At 47.2% G+C, this 19,036-nt stretch overlaps 1 protein-coding gene across 50 annotated transcripts in view; it reads right to left on the bottom strand.

Moving 5' to 3' along the window:
* KIAA1217 (KIAA1217 ortholog) overlaps positions 1 to 19,036 on the bottom strand; it is a 769,974-nt gene that overhangs the window by 16,346 nt on the left and 734,592 nt on the right. For 37 of the 50 annotated variants that reach the window (XM_067030413.1, XM_067030414.1, XM_067030417.1 and 34 more), the window contains 7 exons: positions 16,445 to 16,620; positions 12,813 to 12,943; positions 12,129 to 12,276; positions 9,161 to 9,590; positions 6,544 to 6,727; positions 4,515 to 4,678; positions 3,586 to 3,747 (listed from right to left, as the gene is read on the bottom strand). In XM_067030413.1, the coding sequence (XP_066886514.1) occupies positions 3,586 to 3,747; positions 4,515 to 4,678; positions 6,544 to 6,727; positions 9,161 to 9,590; positions 12,129 to 12,276; positions 12,813 to 12,943; positions 16,445 to 16,620 (1,395 nt within the window). The remainder of the gene's footprint in view (positions 1 to 3,585; positions 3,748 to 4,514; positions 4,679 to 6,543; positions 6,728 to 9,160; positions 9,591 to 12,128; positions 12,277 to 12,812; positions 12,944 to 16,444; positions 16,621 to 19,036) is intronic. The other 13 variants (XM_067030396.1, XM_059058125.2, XM_067030405.1 and 10 more) reach the window with 3 other exon arrangements.

Genomic DNA, 19,036 nt, shown 5'->3' with positions numbered 1-19,036 from the left:
GTAATTATAGATATGTATATTCTTACTGTCATTTTTGTTAATTGTTTTGGATTTGTTTTTGTAGGTCTTTTTTCTTCCCTTCCTTTTGTTCTCTTGTGATTTGATGACTAACTTTAGTGCTGTGTTTAGATTCCTTTTTTTGTGTGTGTATGGTAGAGTTTCAGTTTGCAGTTACTATGAGGTTTGGATATAGCAGTCTGTATAATATATATAGGAGTGTTTTTAAGTTGCTGGTCTTTTAATTTCAAATGTATTTCTAGTATCCTGCACTTGTACTCTCCTCTTCTCACGACTGCTGGTTTTGATATCACATTTTTGTGTGAATGATTTCCTGCCTTTACTGGTGAGCTTTCCCATTCATAATTTTCTTGTTTCTAGTTGTGGCCTTTTCTTTTTCACCTAGAGAAGTTCATTTAGCATTTGTTACAAAGCTGGTCTGGTGGTGCTTAGTTCTCTTAGCTTTTGCTTGTCTGTAAAGTTTTTGATTTCTCTGTCAAATCTGAGTGAGAGCCTTGCTGGGTAGAGTAATCTTGGTTGTAGGTTTTTCCCTTTCATCACTTTAAATATTGATACATATCATGCCACTTCTTTATAGCCTGCAGAGTTCCTGCTGAAAAATCAGCTTATAACCTTATGGGGATTCCATTGCATGTTACTTGTTGCTTTTTCCCTTGTTGCTTTAAATATTTTCTCTTTGTCTTTTTGTCAGTTTGATTAATAGGCGTCTTGGTGTGCTCCTCCTTGGGTTTATCCTGCCTGGGACTCTGTGCTTCCTGGACTTGGGTGACTTTCCTTTCCCATGTTAGGGAGGTTTTTAGCTATTATCTTTTCAAATATTTTCTCAGGCCCTTTCTCTCTCTTCTCCTTTGGGGACCCCTATAATGCAAATGCTGGTGCACCTAATGTTGTCCCAGAGGTCTCTGAAACTGCCTTCATTTCTTTTTATTCTTTATTCTACTCCACAGCACTGATTTCCACCATTCTGCCTTCCAGCTCACTTATCCATTCTTCTGTCTCACTTATTCTGCTATTGATTCTTTCTAGTGTATTTTTCATTTCAGTTACTGTATTGTTCATCTCTGTTTCTTCTTTGTATCTTCTAGCTCTTTGTTAAACATTTCTTGCATCTTCTCAGTCTGTGCCTCCATTCTTTTTCCAAGATCTTGGATCATCTTTACTATCAATACTCCAAATTCTTTTTTGGGTGGATTGCCTATCTCCACCTCACTTAGTTGTTTTTCTGGGGTTTTACCTTGTTCCTCCACTGTCTCATTTTGTCTAACTTTCTGTGATTGTGGTTTCTGTTCCACAGGCTGCAGGGTTGTACTTCCCATTGCTTCTTGTCTCTGCCCCCTGGTGGATGAGGCCTAAGAGGCTTGTGCAGGCTTCCCGGTGGGAGGGGCTGCTTCCTGCCCACTGGTAGGTGGAGCTGCATCTTGTCTCTCTGGTGGGCAGGGCCATGTTCCCACCCTGTTGGTTGTTTGGCCGAGGCGTCCCAGCACTGGAGCCTACAGGCCGTCAGGTGGGGCAGGTGAAAATGGAAGCCTCCCGGGGAGCTCACGCCAATGAGTACTTCCCAGTACGCCGCCACCAGTGTCTCTGACCCCACAGTGAACCACAGCCACCCACCCGCCAATCTCTACAGGAGACTCTCCAAGACTAGCAGGTAGGTCTGGCCCAGGCTCCTATGAAGTCACTGCCTTCTCCCTGGGTTCCAGAGCACACAAGACCTTCTGTGCACCCTCCAAGAATGAAGTTTCCATTTCCCCCAGTCCTGTGGAGCCTGATGTGGGGCTCAGAACTCTCACTTTTGTGGGAGACCCTCTGCACTATAATTATTTTCCAGTGTGTGTGTCACCCACCCAGTGGGTGTGGGATTTGACTTTGTCGTGATTGCGCCCCTCCTACCGTCTCGTTGTGGCTTCTTTATCTTTGGATGTAGTATATCTTTTTTTGGTAGGTTCCAGTCTTTTTTGTTGATAGTTGTTCAGCAGTCAGTTGTGATTTTGGTGTTTTTGTGAGAGGAGGTGAGCTGATGATGTCCTTCTACTCCACTATCTTGTTCTTTCTCCCTCCATGTTATTTATACCATCATTTGAGGGCAAATGCTACAGTGAATGGCCCCAGCGTCTGCCTACACATCTTAGGAGAAGCACCAATGCCCAGCAACATGCAGCCTTGACATACCAGTGTCTTAGTCGGAGGGCCCTCAGTGGATAACTGATGGAGGCCTCCATGCTCTCAACTGTTTCATGAGTCAGTAACTTTATAAATCTATAGTTCCTGTGAATGAAATTCTCTGATGGAGGGGATGTCTCAGGCCAGTCTGAGTTTTAATGGGGCAATGGGGCTGGACAGGGCTCACACATGTGACAAGTAAACCAGCAGCCCTGTTTTCCCTGGAAAACCCAAGGTGCTTAATGTTGGCAATTATTTCCATGGGAAGCAGAGCAGAAGAGCTGAGGCGGAAGTGACATGGCCAGGATGTTCTCCCTCCTCCAAATGAAGAAGGCAGATCCTTGGGCCTGCACAACATCATCGGTACCTTAGTGAACATGTTCTGGAGCCCAAAGGAGGTTGTGACCTGACCATCAAATGGGCAAAAAAAATCCTACGTTAATTCATGGATCAAAATGAAATACTTTAGGAATTGTGTCTTATGACTGATTAGACAAGTTCTTAGAATGTACACCTAGGGCAGATTCACACCACGATCGGAATGTGGGATCAGCTCTGGGCGGAGCCCTGTACCCCATCCTTAGTCCTAGGAGTGGAGACTGTGGCAATTAGTTAACAAATAAAAATCTAACAATAAAGTATCATTTCTCAAATAGAACAAAGAAGATGCGAAACAAAATTATTAAGCTTTTTGGAATACCTGAAAAGATGACATTGACACTGACTGGAAACTTGGTATGGAGGATAGACGGCCACATGATTCCAGGCCTGTCATTCTAAGAATTAAAGCCAAAGAAGGGGACACCACTTGAAGGGGGCTTTAAATCAGTCCTTGGGAAGACAGGACAGTGGCTGGTATTTCTTTTTTTTTTTGCGGTACGCGGGCCTCTCACTGCTGTGGCCTCTCCCGCTGCGGAGCACAGGCTCCGGACGCGCAGGCTCAGCGGCCACGGCTCACGGGCCCAGCCGCTCCGCGGCATGTGGGATCTTCCCGGACCGGGGCACGAACCCGCGTCCCCTGCATCGGCAGGTGGACTCTCAACCACTGCGCCGCCAGGGAAGCCCCCATGGCTGGTATTTCTAAGCCCCATCTTAAGTGCTTTTAAAATGAAGCAGGGACTATTTTCACACTGAAAGAAAGGCAAGGCAAGCAGCCAGAGCTGGGAAAGCTTGGAATTGATTTTTCGGTATAAACTTTCTGAGTTGTTTCGTGCAATGGTCATTCCTTACACATGTCTTAAAGGTGCCTGAGAGCCTAGTTCAGTGCCACGTTGGAAAAGTGGAGGCCAAGGCCAGAGATGCAGCTTGCATGGCCCAGCCCCCTCTGGCTAATGAACTAATGACAGACGCAGCCAGAGTCCCAGATGGGAAGGGCAGGTAGCCACGTCAGCTACCTCATCCACATACCTGGAGTTCTGCCATGATTTTGTCTCCTTCTTCTTCCTCCTCATCCTTTGAGGAGGAAGTAGTGACAGGTGGTGGTGATGGGGCCCAGGCTGAAGCAGGCTCCTCTGCTGGACACTTTGTGGCTCTAGCCTGCAGGCTTGGTCCAGCATCTTCACTGCTTGCCTGAGAAAGATTCAAACCACAGATACTGGCTTAACACCCCCAGGTGCTGGCAAAAGAGGGACAGATCGCAAAAGAACACACGTTCTCTCACTGCCTGGTGAGCTGGCTTCCTGGCTCTTCAAATCGAGCTGAAAGGCTGCTTTGTCTACCTGCATTTAGTTTGGGTTTTTCTTTGCCCCAAGGTGTCATTCTGGCAAACGGATTTAAGAATTATAATAAGATTGTAACTTAACTTCAGTGCCTTTAAGAAAGGCCCTCCTTGTAAATTGTATTTTACCTTTAACATACGTGACAAAACTTGCCAGGTTAAGTGGAAGTTAAAGCTCTCTGAACTTCTTTCTGAAGACTCCCACAACTCTGTTAGCTAATCTCAGTTACCTCCGTAAGATGATCTTTCTTTTGCTTGCCCCTCGGGCCCCCATTTTCAGTCTTAGCGTGCTTTGCTGGGGAAGTAGCTGGTGATTTGCATTTCACATAGTTACAGCTAAAAGTCAAGTAAGGATAAAACTCCTCGTGCTGACTCTAGTCCTAGAGCACTGGCTGACATTTTCCCATCTGTGCAATTTTGTGCAATGGTCATTCCTTACACAGGTCTTAAAGGTGCCTGAGAGCCTAGTTCAGTGGCACTTCCTCGGAGACCTAGTTTATTCTCTACTTCTCTTCTCTGCCTCACTACTTTTTATGTTCTAAATGAGAGCAGAGAAGACTTTGTCTAAGGGCAGCATCTGAACCCAGAGACCAGTTTACCAGGGCTTCACGCATCAGACCTTTGTGCTGGCATTCTCCTTCCTGCTGGTGTAGACCACATCGCCGGACCTCGTGGTGGTGAGCCCCGATCCTGGCAGGTAGCTCCTCCGTGGAGGTGGGGGAGGACGAGGCGGGGACTTAGCCCCCAGCTTGTCCAAGTCCTGTTCTGAATTTGGAGAGTCTTCTGGAAAACAGTGTGTCATTGCAAAATCATCTTTCGCGATAACATCCAGAAAGTCCAATGTATTTCTAGAAACTCGATGCAATCTGACTTAAAAATTTCTCTGTTCTCTCCATAGTGCAACAACTGACAGAAAATACAGGCCCCGAAGCCTGACTGGCTCGAAGTCCCAGAAAGGCCCTGCACAAGTTAATTAACCTCTCTCTGCCTCAGTTTTCCCATCTGTTAAACAGGTATTCTAATAATATCATCTCCACCAGGGTGTAGTGAAGATCAAATGGGCTTGATATACATAAAGCATTTAGAAGAGTGCTTGGCTTACAGTAAATGCTATGCAAGTATTACCTATTATTATTAAACAAATCTCGTTACCCCAGAAAGTTGAGTGTTACTTGGAGAGATGAAGGGTCAGAGCTCCCTGCATGGCTTCCAGAGCCTTCACCCCTGAGTCTGGAAAGCAGTGTTGGCAGGAAGGATTCACGTAGAGGAGGTTAGAGTAGAATCTGGCCCAGGAAGAGCCAGAGGCAGATGGGGTCAGAGGACAAAGTCAGGGAGAAAGTGGATCTTTATGGTCACGGGTATGTGGTTAGAAAAGGTTCTCTGCTAAGAAAAGGAGGCAGCAAATGCAGAAATGAGAGAATGATAAATCAGTATTGACACCAAAGGCTGGGAGATGAAGCTGTCTGCTGAGCTTTCCCCAGAAAAATGCCCCCCAAAAGGCATTTCTTTCTCAAAACGCAAAGAGCTTCACTCCTGCCCTTTACCAACATTCTTCGCTTCAGCCTTTTACCAACACTCTACCTAAGAGCTCACAAAAGTGGTAAAACCAGAAATTCGGGATCAGAGCTTCCCGCTGGCCTTTGTCCCAACTCTGGGGACACACAGGCCTGCCTGGCCTCCCAGAAGTGTGTGTGTCTTTTCTGAGCAACTGAAACAGAGTTGTTGAGAGGAGGTGTTTGAGGACTTCCTACTGAAAGTTGTAACGAAGATCTGGCCAAGTCCTCAGGGCGGCAAGCCAGTGATTATTTGTAGTGGGCGGCTCCTGTCTTATGCAGAGGGTGCCGGGTTACAGGGCACCAGCACCTCTGGGACGCGTGTCTTGTCCGAGGCCAGCAGCTTGGCCTCGGGATGGCTGCCTCTGGGGACGGGCATGGGCTGATGGGCCCGAGGTGGGCTCTGGTCTCCCTCTCGTGTGTAATGATGAAGGCTCCTTCTTTGACCAACTTGAGATACACTGGGCTGCAAGTAAAATAATGTCTTTGTCCGTAATTTTAAGATGAGAGTAAGGCACATGGTTTGTAATTGGTTGAAGATTTAGCAGGTTGAGTTTTTTAACAGCCTTTTTATATTATTATTGACACACTGATGCTGAATTTCCATAGTTTTGGTTGGTTAAATATACCGTCTAATAGTTTTGATTTAAAAAATGCGATTTCTCCTTGTGATCTAATATCCCTCTGGGAGCTCATAAAACCTGACGTTTTCTAAGAAAACCTCTCAATTTAAACGCAGGTCTCAGATTCTCCCAGCTGGTGCTGTGAAGGGTCATACATTTGTAGGAAAGGCAGAAGCTGGGCAGCTACAACATTTGTCCTTCGTGAGCATTGTTCTAGATCCCTAACGCAGAACACAGTTTCCCCACTATGTTGATAGCTAAAAAGTAGTAGTCAATAAAACAACAACAACAAAAACTAGTAGGGAGGCTCTAGGGACACCTGGGGCTTGTTTTTCCAATTAACTCTTGTTCTTTTAATCTATAAAGTTTTCAGGAAGTGAGAGATCGGTCCCACCGGCCAGCATGTGCCTATGTGGGTGGCACCACACTGACCCGAGGGCGAGCAGCCCACAAAGCTCTGGTCGCGCCTTACCTGAAGGTTCCAGCTTGTCCACTGGAGCATCGCCCTTTGGCTGTGGGCCCGAGGCTGGCGGCATCTCCAGGTTTGGAATTGACTTCATGATGTTGGCCTGGGCTTCTTCTAGGAGCTTCTCAAACTCTTTTCCGTTATAGTGGTCCAGATTTTGCCTTTTCTCTTCCCATTTCCTTTCTGCTTTCTGAAGGACAACAGCAAGTAAAGAAAGTTCTGGGATTTCATGTCGGGGTGGGAGGAAGTAGAACACAGATAAAGTGTTGGTAAAGTGATGCTCTGGTTTCTGTGTCCAGGGACACTTCTGCACATCAGACAAACCTGACCCTTGTGCTGTCTGCTACATGTTTTAAACAGGCTGCCACTGAAGCCCAAGTGGTATATGCATGCACAGAGAAGCAAGCTCGGAAGCCCAATCATTCATTCATTAAATTATTACTGAGCACTTACTACATACTCTGCCAACACTCACGGCAGGGACACGGGGATATATGCATTCCAAGGCATGTATCCCATAACTAAGGTTTTGTTTTTCTACACTGAGTTTTCGTTGTGGAGGAGATGTTCAAGGAAACAGAAACAAACACCAAAACACTCACTAATCCTATGTCTTAGTTCCACTGCTGTCAAAGAATTGCTATATGATCTTCTGGGTCACATTCTCCTGTTTACAAAATGAGGGGCTACTGAGATGATCTCTAAGCTCCATCAGGTTCTACAGGAGGGAGAAATATATAAAATGCATTTTAAAATATCCACACATTTTTTTAAAAGAGCATTTTCCTGTGATTCTGAGATGCCACGTTAACCATTCCAGGAGGACGGAGTGGAAATAAGCACCAGGATTAGTGGAACCGCGTTAATGTCAGAACTGGAGAAGAATCAATCGATTTTTACACACGAGGACACGCGGGCCCGGTGAGACGAAGGATCTGCCCAAGATTCACTCTCTGTGAGTAACAGCCACCACTGTCACCAACCTTATCCTCCTCTATTTTTCCTTCGTAACATTTATTATCACCAGAGCCTGGGCTTGGTCCCTTCCTTTCACTGCCAACCCCAGAGCCTATGAAGGCCTGGCACATACTAGGACTCAGTAACATCTTTTGAGTGAAGGAAGCTCCGTAGAAGAGCCGTCAGGAAGACTCAGGCCTCCTTATTGTGGATCAGAGCATTTCAGAGAAGACTTGTAAGTGTGCCATCAAAACTTACTTAAAATACACACGTTAACAATGGTAACTATGCCTCGTGGGTTCTCAATAGGCATTTTTAAATAAAAGAATCATCCTACTGACATCCTTTAAATGTAGAGATGTCTGAAGTGGCAGATACACTGATTTTCAGGAGGAAATGTGTTTTCGGTCCCCTCCCTGACTCTGATAGGCAGAATCATCATCAGCCAATCACATTCCACCCCATCTTATGCATTTTGTAAGCAGCTAACTTGGATTAGGGGGCACAGCCACTGACTCTGGAGCAGAGGGGAGCTACCTAGTGTTCAGAGGCCTGGTGGCCATGACTGTGGTCTTAGTGGTTTTAAGAGGTCATCTCCTCCTGAAACCAGAGTTATCTCCACGGCTGACTTGCAAGAGAGGCAGGAATGCCTAGGACCAGGTGGCTAAGGACACAGTAATGAGTGGAGGAAACATTTTAGGGAAGAGGAAGCAGAGAGCCAGGGAAACGCAATGTGCTCCTTGAGCGCCTACATCAGCTCTTGATGAAAAGAATATTTAAGAACACAGCAAGTTTTCTCTCTATATTGTGTGACCTTGAGACCTTCTTTCTCCTTCCTTCTGAGACTTCTGTAACAACTTCCCATCCTGCACCCTTAATTTGAGACCCACTACCTTAATCTAGTCTGCATATTGTTTCCAGATTAATTCTGAAGATGCCATTTCTTATCACTGGTCCAAGCTACAGCGTTTCTCTGATACCCAGGAAATGAACCTTGGCCGGCCCCGTGGGAATGGTGAGTAAGCTGCCCCAAACCAGCTTCTAGCCTGTTTTGCCAGGCTTATCTCCTCTTTCTTGTTCCACTTAAACCGGTTTATCCGAGGACCAGCCTTTGCCCCAGGATCCCTCGATCCTAGAATGTTCTTACCACCCTCTGCTTACCCAGATTCTACTTCATTTTCAAGGTCACTGGCAAACCCTCCCCAGCTCACACTGGCTCGGGAGGGCCGATTGTCACCCTTCTTCCCGCCAGTGTGGTCACCGATGTCAGCAATGGTGGGAGTCTTTCCACCACAGAAACTGGCAGATACTACAAATCAGGCTTCTCCCATCAGAAGGCCGGTTGTTAAACACTTAACAGCACACCACTGCCTCACCTTCCTACAGGTTGGGTGGCTGACCCTTGTCTGCAATCTGATGGCTTCTCTCTCAATCTGGCCATTGAAACCCATTTACAGTTTTAAAAAATCGATACGTATATAAAAGTTATATATATTTTTGATAAAAATATAAAATTACATATATTTTTGATAAAATATATATTCGATAAAAATATATCTGATACATAGATGCATTATCTCCACAACCAGACCGTACACTCTCGGAAGGAAAGGATCACATCCTTTCCTCCTTTATGGAATTACGAAAAATGGAAATAGGACTCTACCTCGATAGACACCGCCCTGTTCTTGGCACTCACACTGTGGATTTCATCCATGAACAGGCTCTGCACGGACGAACCGTTCCCGGGCAGCTGCGGGGACTGCAGAGCTGAGGTCACCTCCTGTGTGACAGCGGGAGGGCTGGCCGGGTGAGGCCCGGGCCCCCCTGGCAAGTGCTGGGCAGGGTTCAGCAGCGCAGAGGAGAGCTGGGACGGCTGGATGACCACAGGAGAGCTCTGAGCGTGGTGCACTGTCAAGGGCACCACTTCCGACTTCACGTCGCCGGGGACGCCCGCACTGGGGAGGGGCTGGCCCGAGGCGCGGGGAGCCTCCTCCTGGGCCTTCAGGACTTCTGCGGCCGTGGCCTTTTCCATCACGACGTACTGTGCGGCCTGGGCTGCATCCGTGCCTTTCAAGAGCCCATCGGTGACATGCCTGGGAGAAACCACGCACAGCAGCATGAACTGGGGAACTAGGTAACGTGCGTTTTAGTTGCATGGTGTGCCTGAGTGCCGTGTCATCCCAAAGCCAGGCAAGGTTGTGTTGCAAAATTAAGATTCTAAAACCCAGAGTAGCAGCTTAGAGTTGAGGGTTCCCATAGCAACCTAATTGCCTCCTAGTTATCTCTGGCAGCTTCTTTCCTACTTTTTCCCTCAGGACACGGTCTATCTTTCCCTTTCCACGTGCACTGTTGCGTCCAGACTGATGCAATCCTGTCACTGTTTGGGGGGTGGTGACATCAAGTGGACACATGATGCTAACAATAACTCCTGCACCCGATCCGGGCCTGTGCAGCCCTCATAGATGCTCGGTTTTAACCCAAAGCTTCCTAAACCCTCCATTCTCTCCTTTCACCGCTACACATCTTGGGAGGGTGGTTTATATGCCAGTTCCTTTTGCTTTGCTCTTCCTACAGCTCAGCCTGGTGCCATCTGGCTGCCCCACCTGGACTTGACCGGCCTTCCTGCGACATCAAGAGTGACTTCGAATCTAACCGCCGGGTCAGTCCTCCTCCTCCTCTGCTTTGGGGGCGGGGTCACTTGATGCTGTCTGTCCACCTCCACCCATGGTCCAGTGGAAAAGACATGACCCTCGGGGTCAGACAGGCTTGTGCCTGAGTATCAGTTCTACCATGTTCTAGCTCTGTAATGCCGGGAACTTCACCTTTGTGAGCCTCCGATACTTTTCTGGAGATGATAATAACGATGGTGGCAATGCTGGTGCTAGTGCTGTCCACTGCCTTCCTCGGGGCTCGGTGCTACGGTCAGTGTAGTTACATGGAAGATTTTGTCGCACGTGGTGCTCAACCCATGATCTTCAATTCCCTTCTTAGCAAAATGCTCTTTGTTTTTGATTTGAAAGACATTGCTTTCTACGACTCTCCTCTTCTCTTCACTTCTTGGTTTCTTTTGCTCTTTACCTGCCCCGTCCCTTCACTCCCCAGTCCCTAAGGGTCTCTTTCCCTCTCATTCTATCACATTCATCGCTTCCATTTTCAGCAATCATCTCCGTGAAGGCGACTCCTCCGTCTCTAAATCTCTCCTCCCTCCGAGTTAGGCAGGGACTCCCTCAACTCTGCCTCTTGAACTTCGGTCCACGTTCTAAGTGCCTCAGGGGCAGCTCTGTTTTGCTATCCTTTCAGCACCTCAAATTCAACACACACCACATCCCTTCAGCACCTTCCCAAGCCACTAAGTTGCTCTGAACTGTGACTGTCACCCGCTCTGTCTTCTCCATCAGGCACCAGGACACGCGCCTGTCCTTGGGGTCGTGCATGTCCCTACCTTCCCCTTCTTGTGTCTTCTACAGTGCTGAGTGTGCAGTACAGTACGTTATACAGGAAAGATACCAAGAAAAGATTAACGGTATAAAGGCCTGTGACGAGCAGCTTGAGGGCAGCTAATATTTCTTCTATTTTTATTGTTAAAGTTACTAACTGCCCTTTATCTATCATTCCCACTGCTGAGCATTTATGGGACAAAAAGTCCTGTAACATTCAAGACACACAATCCCATCTTTTCTTAGACGGAGATAAGACGAACACAGCTCCCTCTGTGCTGCCTCTAGAATTTTTTAAAAATGGATTTTCAGGGAAGAGAAGGGAGGGTGGGCAGTGTCGCCAGCCTGCTCCCTCTTTAAACACTGAATAAGGATGGTTTGTTTTAGACTTTGTGGGCGGGTTACCACGTTTAGGTAAGAGCTTAATTAAGAATTCTTTGAACATATTTTTATCCTACTGGAGGAAAAAGTTCACTCTGGCAATTTAAAATGAGTGAACCTATGAGAAAATGCAATTCAGGTACAATTTCTTCCTGTACCCAGGCAGATGAGGTCTCTGCAGGAAGAGGCCGTTGTTGTTTTAATTCAGATCATTTTTGGCACCCTGGAACTTACACAGGTGCTTACACAGGTGATTATAGAGCACTCTGTAGTGTTAGCATCTCAAAAGAGGTTCTTTCTGAGGTCACTGTTACTAGAAAAATCTCACTTGCTCCTAATGGCTAATTCATCTAAAAGTCAACTACACATTTAACATATTCCTCCTACAAACCTGATCAAAAGATTATAGTGATTAAAGATTATGAGTGATTAAAATTCTCCCAAGAATTTATATGTTACTTCTGCTTGTGACCTGCTCTCAAATCTGGCCCAAGATCTAAAGGGTAACATTTCTGTAATTTCCAAGTTCTACTTAAAAAAAAAAAGGAAAATTCAGGACTGCCGCTATGGGGAAGTGGTTCGTGTGGGGTCGTCGTGTCTCTTTCCCACGTGGGAAAGGAAGTTTTGTAAGGGCAGGGGTCCTGTTTGGTTTATTATTATATTCTTGACACCTGACACCACCAGGGCTGGAGCAGAGAGAGCGTCCAAATACGGCCGACTGCCTGGCTGGGAGATCAGAACCAACAAGAAGCCTGGCGTCACACTCCCAGCTCTCACCCCCGCCCCCCGCCCGCCCCAGGAAGCCCCGGTCACCTGCGCAGCACGCTCAGGGCGTCGGTCATGCCCCGCACTCTCTGCAGGAGGCTGTCGAGCCTGTGCGGCTCCTCCTTCAGAAACCGCACGGCCTCCACTTCTATGCGCAGGATGGCTCGCATCTTGTTTTGTAAGGTTGGAAATTCTCCTGCGGGCCAAGAGCAGCTGGTGAGTGTAGGAAAAAGCCGGAGCAGCAAGCCGCCTGTCCCGAGCCCCAACTCTGGACGGGGTTGAGGAGCTGGGGTTCACCGACCCCAGGGCAGCTCACGTGCCTCGAGGCCCGGCTGGGCTTAGCGTGACCTGGGCCAAGGCAGAGCCCCCTCAGGCCGCATTTCCTGCCTGTATGTCTGGGATAAGCTCACGCGGCCCTTGGGTTGTGTTTGATGAATTGGGTACAGGTGCCTGGTGCACTGAAAGAGCCCAGAGAAGAGAGATGGGTCTTAAGAGTCGTTCAGTCCTAAGTATTACAGCCCCCGCTGACGTCTCAGCTCCCAGAAGGCAGGGACGCTCGCGTGTTTTGTTCAGTGACGTACCAAGCGCCCACAACGGTGCCCGGCACACGGAGGCGTTGGATGAGTACCTGCCCATGTGCACGAGTGAATCCTTCACTGCCTGACGGATGTGCAAACACCCCAGGAAACAGGCTTCAGACTCCCCCCGCCCCCCACCAGGGAGGACACTCACCTTTCAGGGAAGCTACTGCCTCTCCCACCTGGTGCAGGAGGAGCGCCCCGTCTTCCACGTCCTTTAGAGCGGCCGCGCGGCTGGCCAAGGCAGAGCCCTTCTTTAAACCTTCAACGAAGTCTTCCAGGTCACTGGGGGGAGCGCGAACCACAGACGGCGTGAACGCCGGGGCCTTCGATAGGGACCGCGCGGGGGCAGAGGGACCCCTGAGCCGCACCGCCCGGCCTCCCCTCCCCCGCGCCCGCGGAGGCGGCGGAAGCAGCTGGTACAGGAGTAGCCTGGTTTGGCGTAAGGTATCCTGCTGGGGTGTACGAGGCAGGTGCGAGGCCGCCTTCCCGGGGCTGTCCACGGGGAGGCCCCGGTCGGCCGCCTGGCTGACCAAGGACCCACTCCTGGTTTTCAGTGTCGCTGATGCCGACTAAGGGAGGGGCTGTGCACTCTGCGATGTGACAGAGGAGGGGGATGGAGGGAGCGAAAGGAGGAGCCCGATGGCTTTAGATCAGGCTTCTCCACCTTGGCACCTGGCCTCTGGGGTCAGGTGATTCTTTTCTGTGTGTGTGTGTGGGGGGGGGGGCTGTCCTGGGCACTGTAGGATGTTTAGCAGTGCCCCTGGCCTCGACACACTAGATGCCACACTAGATGCCAGGAGCAGCAACTATATGCCGACACATTGGACAACCTAGAAGAGGTGGACAAATTCTTACAAAGGTGCAACCTTCCGAGACCGAACCAGGAAGAAACAGAAAATATGAACAGACCAAATCACAAGCACTGAAATCGAATCTGTGATTAAAAAACTTCCAACAAACAAAAGTCCAGGACCAGACGGCCTCACAGGCGAATTCTAACAAACATTTAGAGAAGAGTTAACACCTAACCTTCTCAAACTCTTCCAAAAAATTGCAGAGGAAGGAACACTCCCAGACTCATTCTATGAGGCCACCATCACCCTGATACCAAAACCAGGCAAAGATACCACAAAAGAGAAAATTACAGCACCGATGAACATAGACGTAAAAATCCTCAGCAAAATACTAGCAAACCGAATCCAACAGCACATTAAAAGGATCATATACCATGACCAAGTGGAATGTATCCCAGGGATGCAAAGAGCCTTCAATATCCACACATCCATCAGTGTGATACACCACATTAACCAATTGAGGAATAAAAACATGATCATCTCAATACATGCAGAAAAAGCTTTTGACAAAATTCAACACCCACTGATGACAGATGCCAGTAGCAACCTCCCCTACTTGTGACAAATAAGAATGTCTAGAGGCACTGTTAAATGTCCTTAGGGGAGGGCAGGGGAACGAACTTGCCCCTGACCGAGAACCTCTGGTTTATACCAAGTGTCCTGTCAATAAGGATTGAATGTCCTCTCCAGGCTACAAAGAGAAGAAATGATCACAGACCTGATTTCGGGGGGGCTGTGCACACACTTAACACATACCTCTTATAGGGTACTGCCAGTTCCAAGAGAACTAAATTAAGGTCTCCTACTTCAACAGACAAACACACCAATAATAACATCCTGTCGCCTCGGCCCATTAATAACCCCACCCTAGATGGGGCGCATCCTTGCCGTTTGCCTGTAAATCCAACAACAGAAAAACCCCTCTTAAAGAAACAGGAAAAGAGCTTTGCAGAACCACTAGGTGGCAGTAAGCGAACGTCTATTCCACTGCCGGAGCCTTGAGTGTCCTCGGGTAGGCAGCAGGTTGAGAAAAGTACGAACTTCCGGTTCTAAGATAAATAAGTACTCGGGGGTGTAACGTACAACACGATAAATATAATTAGCACTGCTGTAGGTTATATATGAAAGCTGTTAAGAGAGGAAATCCTGAGGTCTTATCAGAAGGAAAAAATTTTTTTTCTACTTCTTTAATTTTGTATCTTTATGAGATGATGGATATTCACTAAACTTACTGTGGCCATAGTTTCAAGGTGTGTGTAAGTCAAAGCATCACGCTGTGCTTAAAACTCTTACAGTGATGTATGACAATTACCTCTCAATTAAGCTGGAAGGAAAAATAATTTGATTGGCAATTCTAGAAAAGTATTAAAAGGCTATGTTTTTTTAAAAGAACTTTTCAAGAAGAACCTTGAGATGTAGTTGTAGACACTCGGGCTGTCCCAGAAATGTTTCAGACAAGTAATAGCCTTTTAACCTCACGGTGGGTGATGAACTGTCTATGAAGGCATGATTTGGAGGCTACTCTTCAGATGATGCACAGTCGTCCAATTTACTTCTTCAGGAAAATAATAAGTCAAACTGACTTCTTCCTCTAGCCTGCTACTGAGAGGGGTATTCTCATTTTAATCAGGCACATTGGGTTGGCATCTGAGGTGACACAGGCTATACAGCTCAAATATCAAATAGGTGATAGAGCATATAGCACTCTCCATCATGTTGTAGGCTTCTGGTGATTCTGGTCATGAAAAGAATTTGGAAGCTGCCCCCTAAAAGTCCCATTTTGGGAGGTTTCAGCTTTCCAAGAAACAACAGAATTACCTATATACAATGGAATACTACTCAGCCATAAAAAAGAATGAAAATTTTGCCATTTGCAGCAACATGGATGGATTTGGAGGGCATTATGCTAAGTGAAACAAGTCAGAGAAAGACAAGTACTGTATGGTATCACTTATAGGTGGAATCTAAAAAATACAACCAACTAGTGAATATGACAGAAAAGAAACAGATTCACAGATACAGAGAACAAACTAGTGGTCACCAGTGAGGTGGGGAGGGGGGAATGTAAGGGTTGGGGAGTGGGAGGTACAAACTCGTGGGTGAAAGACAGGGTACAAGGATGCATTGCACCACATGGGGAATAAAGCCAATATTTTGTAATAACTATAAATGGAGTATAACCTTTAACAAGTGTATAAAACATTTAAAAAATATTTTTTTTTAAAAAAGGCTTTATGAAACTCAAAAGAAAAAATTACCAACACTAGAAGAACCCACGCAAATGATTATTCATTATACTAAAAGGTGAAATTGTTCTATGATAAATCTTCATCGCATAACAAAACATACATTAGGATAAAAGAGGGGCCTGCTCCAGTACCTGGGGCGTAATAAAACTCTGCTCATTTCAACAGTGGGACTTGATAGATGCTTTCAATAAGAACCTCACGGAAGATGGGTAACATTCAGGGAAGCATCTTTCATTCTGGATCAGACATACTTGACGTTTACATTCTTCTTTTGTGATTTTAACTACCGTTGAATAATAGGATAATTTTGGCGCCGTGTTATTTTGGCTATTAGTTTTAATTTATTGCGATTAAATGCAGACTTCCCGTTTATCACTGGATTGTGCCACTGGCTCCTTTTAATTTTGCGCGTTGCCGGGCCCTGCAGAACAGTGGGAGGCTCCGGCTTCAACGAGACTAGCTCAGACTCCTGAGGGCTGTTGAATTTCCGGGGCCCGGACGGAGGGGCGCCAGCTAGGTGCCCATGGGTACCCAGAACCAGCAGAACTCTAACCGTACACAGTAGGTGCTCAATACAGAAAGAGGCCGAGAACACCGTCTAGGAAGGGCCTCCTCCTTGGCAGAGACAGGCGTGCCTTGCACGTTGGACAGCTAAGCGCGCGACAAGGGGCCGCACTCACCACAGCCTCCGGGCGACCTTCTCCTCTTCGTGCAGGTATCTCTGCCTCTCCTGCTCCACCAGGACCCGCTGCCGCTGCACGGGGTCCTCCAGTCTCTTCAACGTTCCGATCACTTTGCTGCTGATTTCCTGCTCAGCCTTCCTCACCATCGCCCTCAGCAGCTCCTGGTTCTGCAGCTGTTGGACAAAAGAAACCACCCTCCGTTGGCTCTGAGGGCTGACACGGGGGTGCCCGAGCTGCCTGACAGGCTCCAGGCGCCGGGTTTGGATAAACAGCCCCGCAGCAGAATCTCTGTCTATTTCAGTGAGAGAGGGGAGGGAGCACAGACCATATACACTATTGCGGCTTCAGCCAACGTCTTGAGTTTAAGCAGCCAACTGACAACCAGACTTCCACGTCCCTGTCTGCAAAAAAAAAAAAAAAAAAAAAAAAAAAAAAAAAAATAGGGTCCTTTCTATACGCTGGTAGTGCATCCTGGCAATGGGTGTAAAGTCTCATTGACATGTTTTCCTAGGGAGAGCCAAGAGTACCAGCTCTGGAGCCAAGCTGACTTTGGATCAAAGCCTAAACCCTGTCCCGGACTCACTGTGAGACTTTGGGCACATTCCGTATCTCTAAGGATGGGGCTTCACTTCCTTTGCCAGGGCTATTCTGAACATTAAATGAGATACTGTTCGGTACAGAAAGGTACTCAACAGAAGTTGATTGGAGTGTGGACTATTTCAGCGTATCAGGTAAAAGAGAATCTGTGTCCCTCTTGTTAATGGGTCCATGGGCCAAATGCCCTGTAATCACAGACCATCAAAACACAGTACTTGAGGATGTGGCAGGGGGAAGGACTGGGAGCTTGGGATTAGTAGATGTAAACTATTCAATATTATATACAGGATGGATAAACAACAAGGTCCTACTGTACAGCACAGGGAACTATATTCAATATCCTGTGATAAACCATAATGGAAAAGAATATATTAAAAAAAAGAATGTGTGTGTGTGTATAACTGAGTCGCTTTGCTGTACAGCAGAGGTGGGCACAACACTGTAAATCAACTCAACTTCAATAAAAAAATAAAAAAACTCCCAAAACACAGAACTTGATGTTGACGGTGGCGGTGATAATTTCCAGACGAGCCCAAGGCACTTGGCAATTAACTAATTTCCCTGGATTATACGCTTGCTTGCATACATAAGACCACAATTTCCATATAATTTTCCATGTAGTTTCCAGAGCACTCTTGTTTCTCACCCCAGAGTACAGGATGTGTGAGTTTGAATCCAGGCTTCAAATCCAGGCTGTGAATCTAGCCAAACACTTGAGTCCTGTTTCCAACAAGGCGTTAAGTGCTTTCCTGGGGCAGGACAGTTTTCTGACGGCACATACATCGAGTGAGTTCATTCCATCAGCCTCCGCAACCAGTAATTACATGATACCTATTATATTATCTAAAGTTCCCCTGAAATTCCAATTAGCTGTTACTGTCTTCTGCGTTTTCTGGTTCTCTGCACTGTGTATCACCTCACAGGAACAACGATGCCTGTGTCAACTGTCCATCATCTGTGCAAACGGCGGAATTACCATCTGACCGGGTTACCTACCACCCGCTTGAAACCTCATCATGGCTTCCATTTTCTCTGAATAAAAATAAAACGTTTCAACATGAACCACTCAAGCAAAACCACCGTCATGTTCGAACATCAACATGGCACCACGATCAACTGGCCATCCCGAGAGAGGCTGCCTGGGTTCATTTCCGAGTTTTCCCACTTAGTGGGACATTAGTGCAGTTATGTTACGGTAAGTCCCCTACACACGAATCTTCACGTTGTGAACTTTCAAAGATGCGGACGTGCCCTGTGTGCCAACTGTGTACTGGACTACTATACTTTTCAAGGTACTGTACCGTAAGGTTAAAAATGTTTTCTTAATTTTTTGTGTGCTTTTTCTGTATTATTTGTGTGAAATGTATTATAAACCTATTACAGTACAGTATTATATCGCTGATTGTGTTAGTTGGGTACCTAGGCTAACTTTCTGGGACTTACAAATTGGACTTACGAACGCACTCTTGGAACGAAATGCGTTCGTAAGTAGGGGACTTACTGTATTAATCTCCCTGTGTCTCTCCAAAACAAAAAAAGGGATAGTAATGGTTCAGATCTCACAGACTGGTCATGGAGCTTCGAGAGGCAATAAAGCGCTTGCAGTCACGCCTGGCACAAACTGAGCTCTCGGTGCGCATGACCTGTTGTTACCAGGGGGCATCACCCTGGGGGCGGGACCTGCTGGTCTGTCTGGGAGGGAACCAAATAAAAATGTGCCACCCTTGGGTTACCTCCTCTGTCTGACTCATGATCGTCGTCTCACACTGTTCTTGCTAATAATATCTTTTTATTAAGGTCTTAAAAACAGTCAGTCCACTGCTGACAGGCGATACGTTTGGAGACGACGCACGACTCCCCCCACGCTCCCTGCAGCTGCAGCCCTGCCCACAAGGTGTGGGGCAGGCTGGCACTCTCCCACACCGCCAGCCTCCTTGCACTGTGTGCGGCTGGCACTCCCTCTGCTCTAGCCACGGGACCATCCTTTCAGTT

The sequence above is a fragment of the Kogia breviceps genome, chromosome 3, assembly GCF_026419965.1.
Source record: "Kogia breviceps isolate mKogBre1 chromosome 3, mKogBre1 haplotype 1, whole genome shotgun sequence".
Lineage (NCBI taxonomy): Eukaryota > Metazoa > Chordata > Mammalia > Artiodactyla > Physeteridae > Kogia > Kogia breviceps.
Note: the sequence above shows the minus strand (reverse complement) of the source record. Positions and strands in the feature narration are given on the sequence as shown.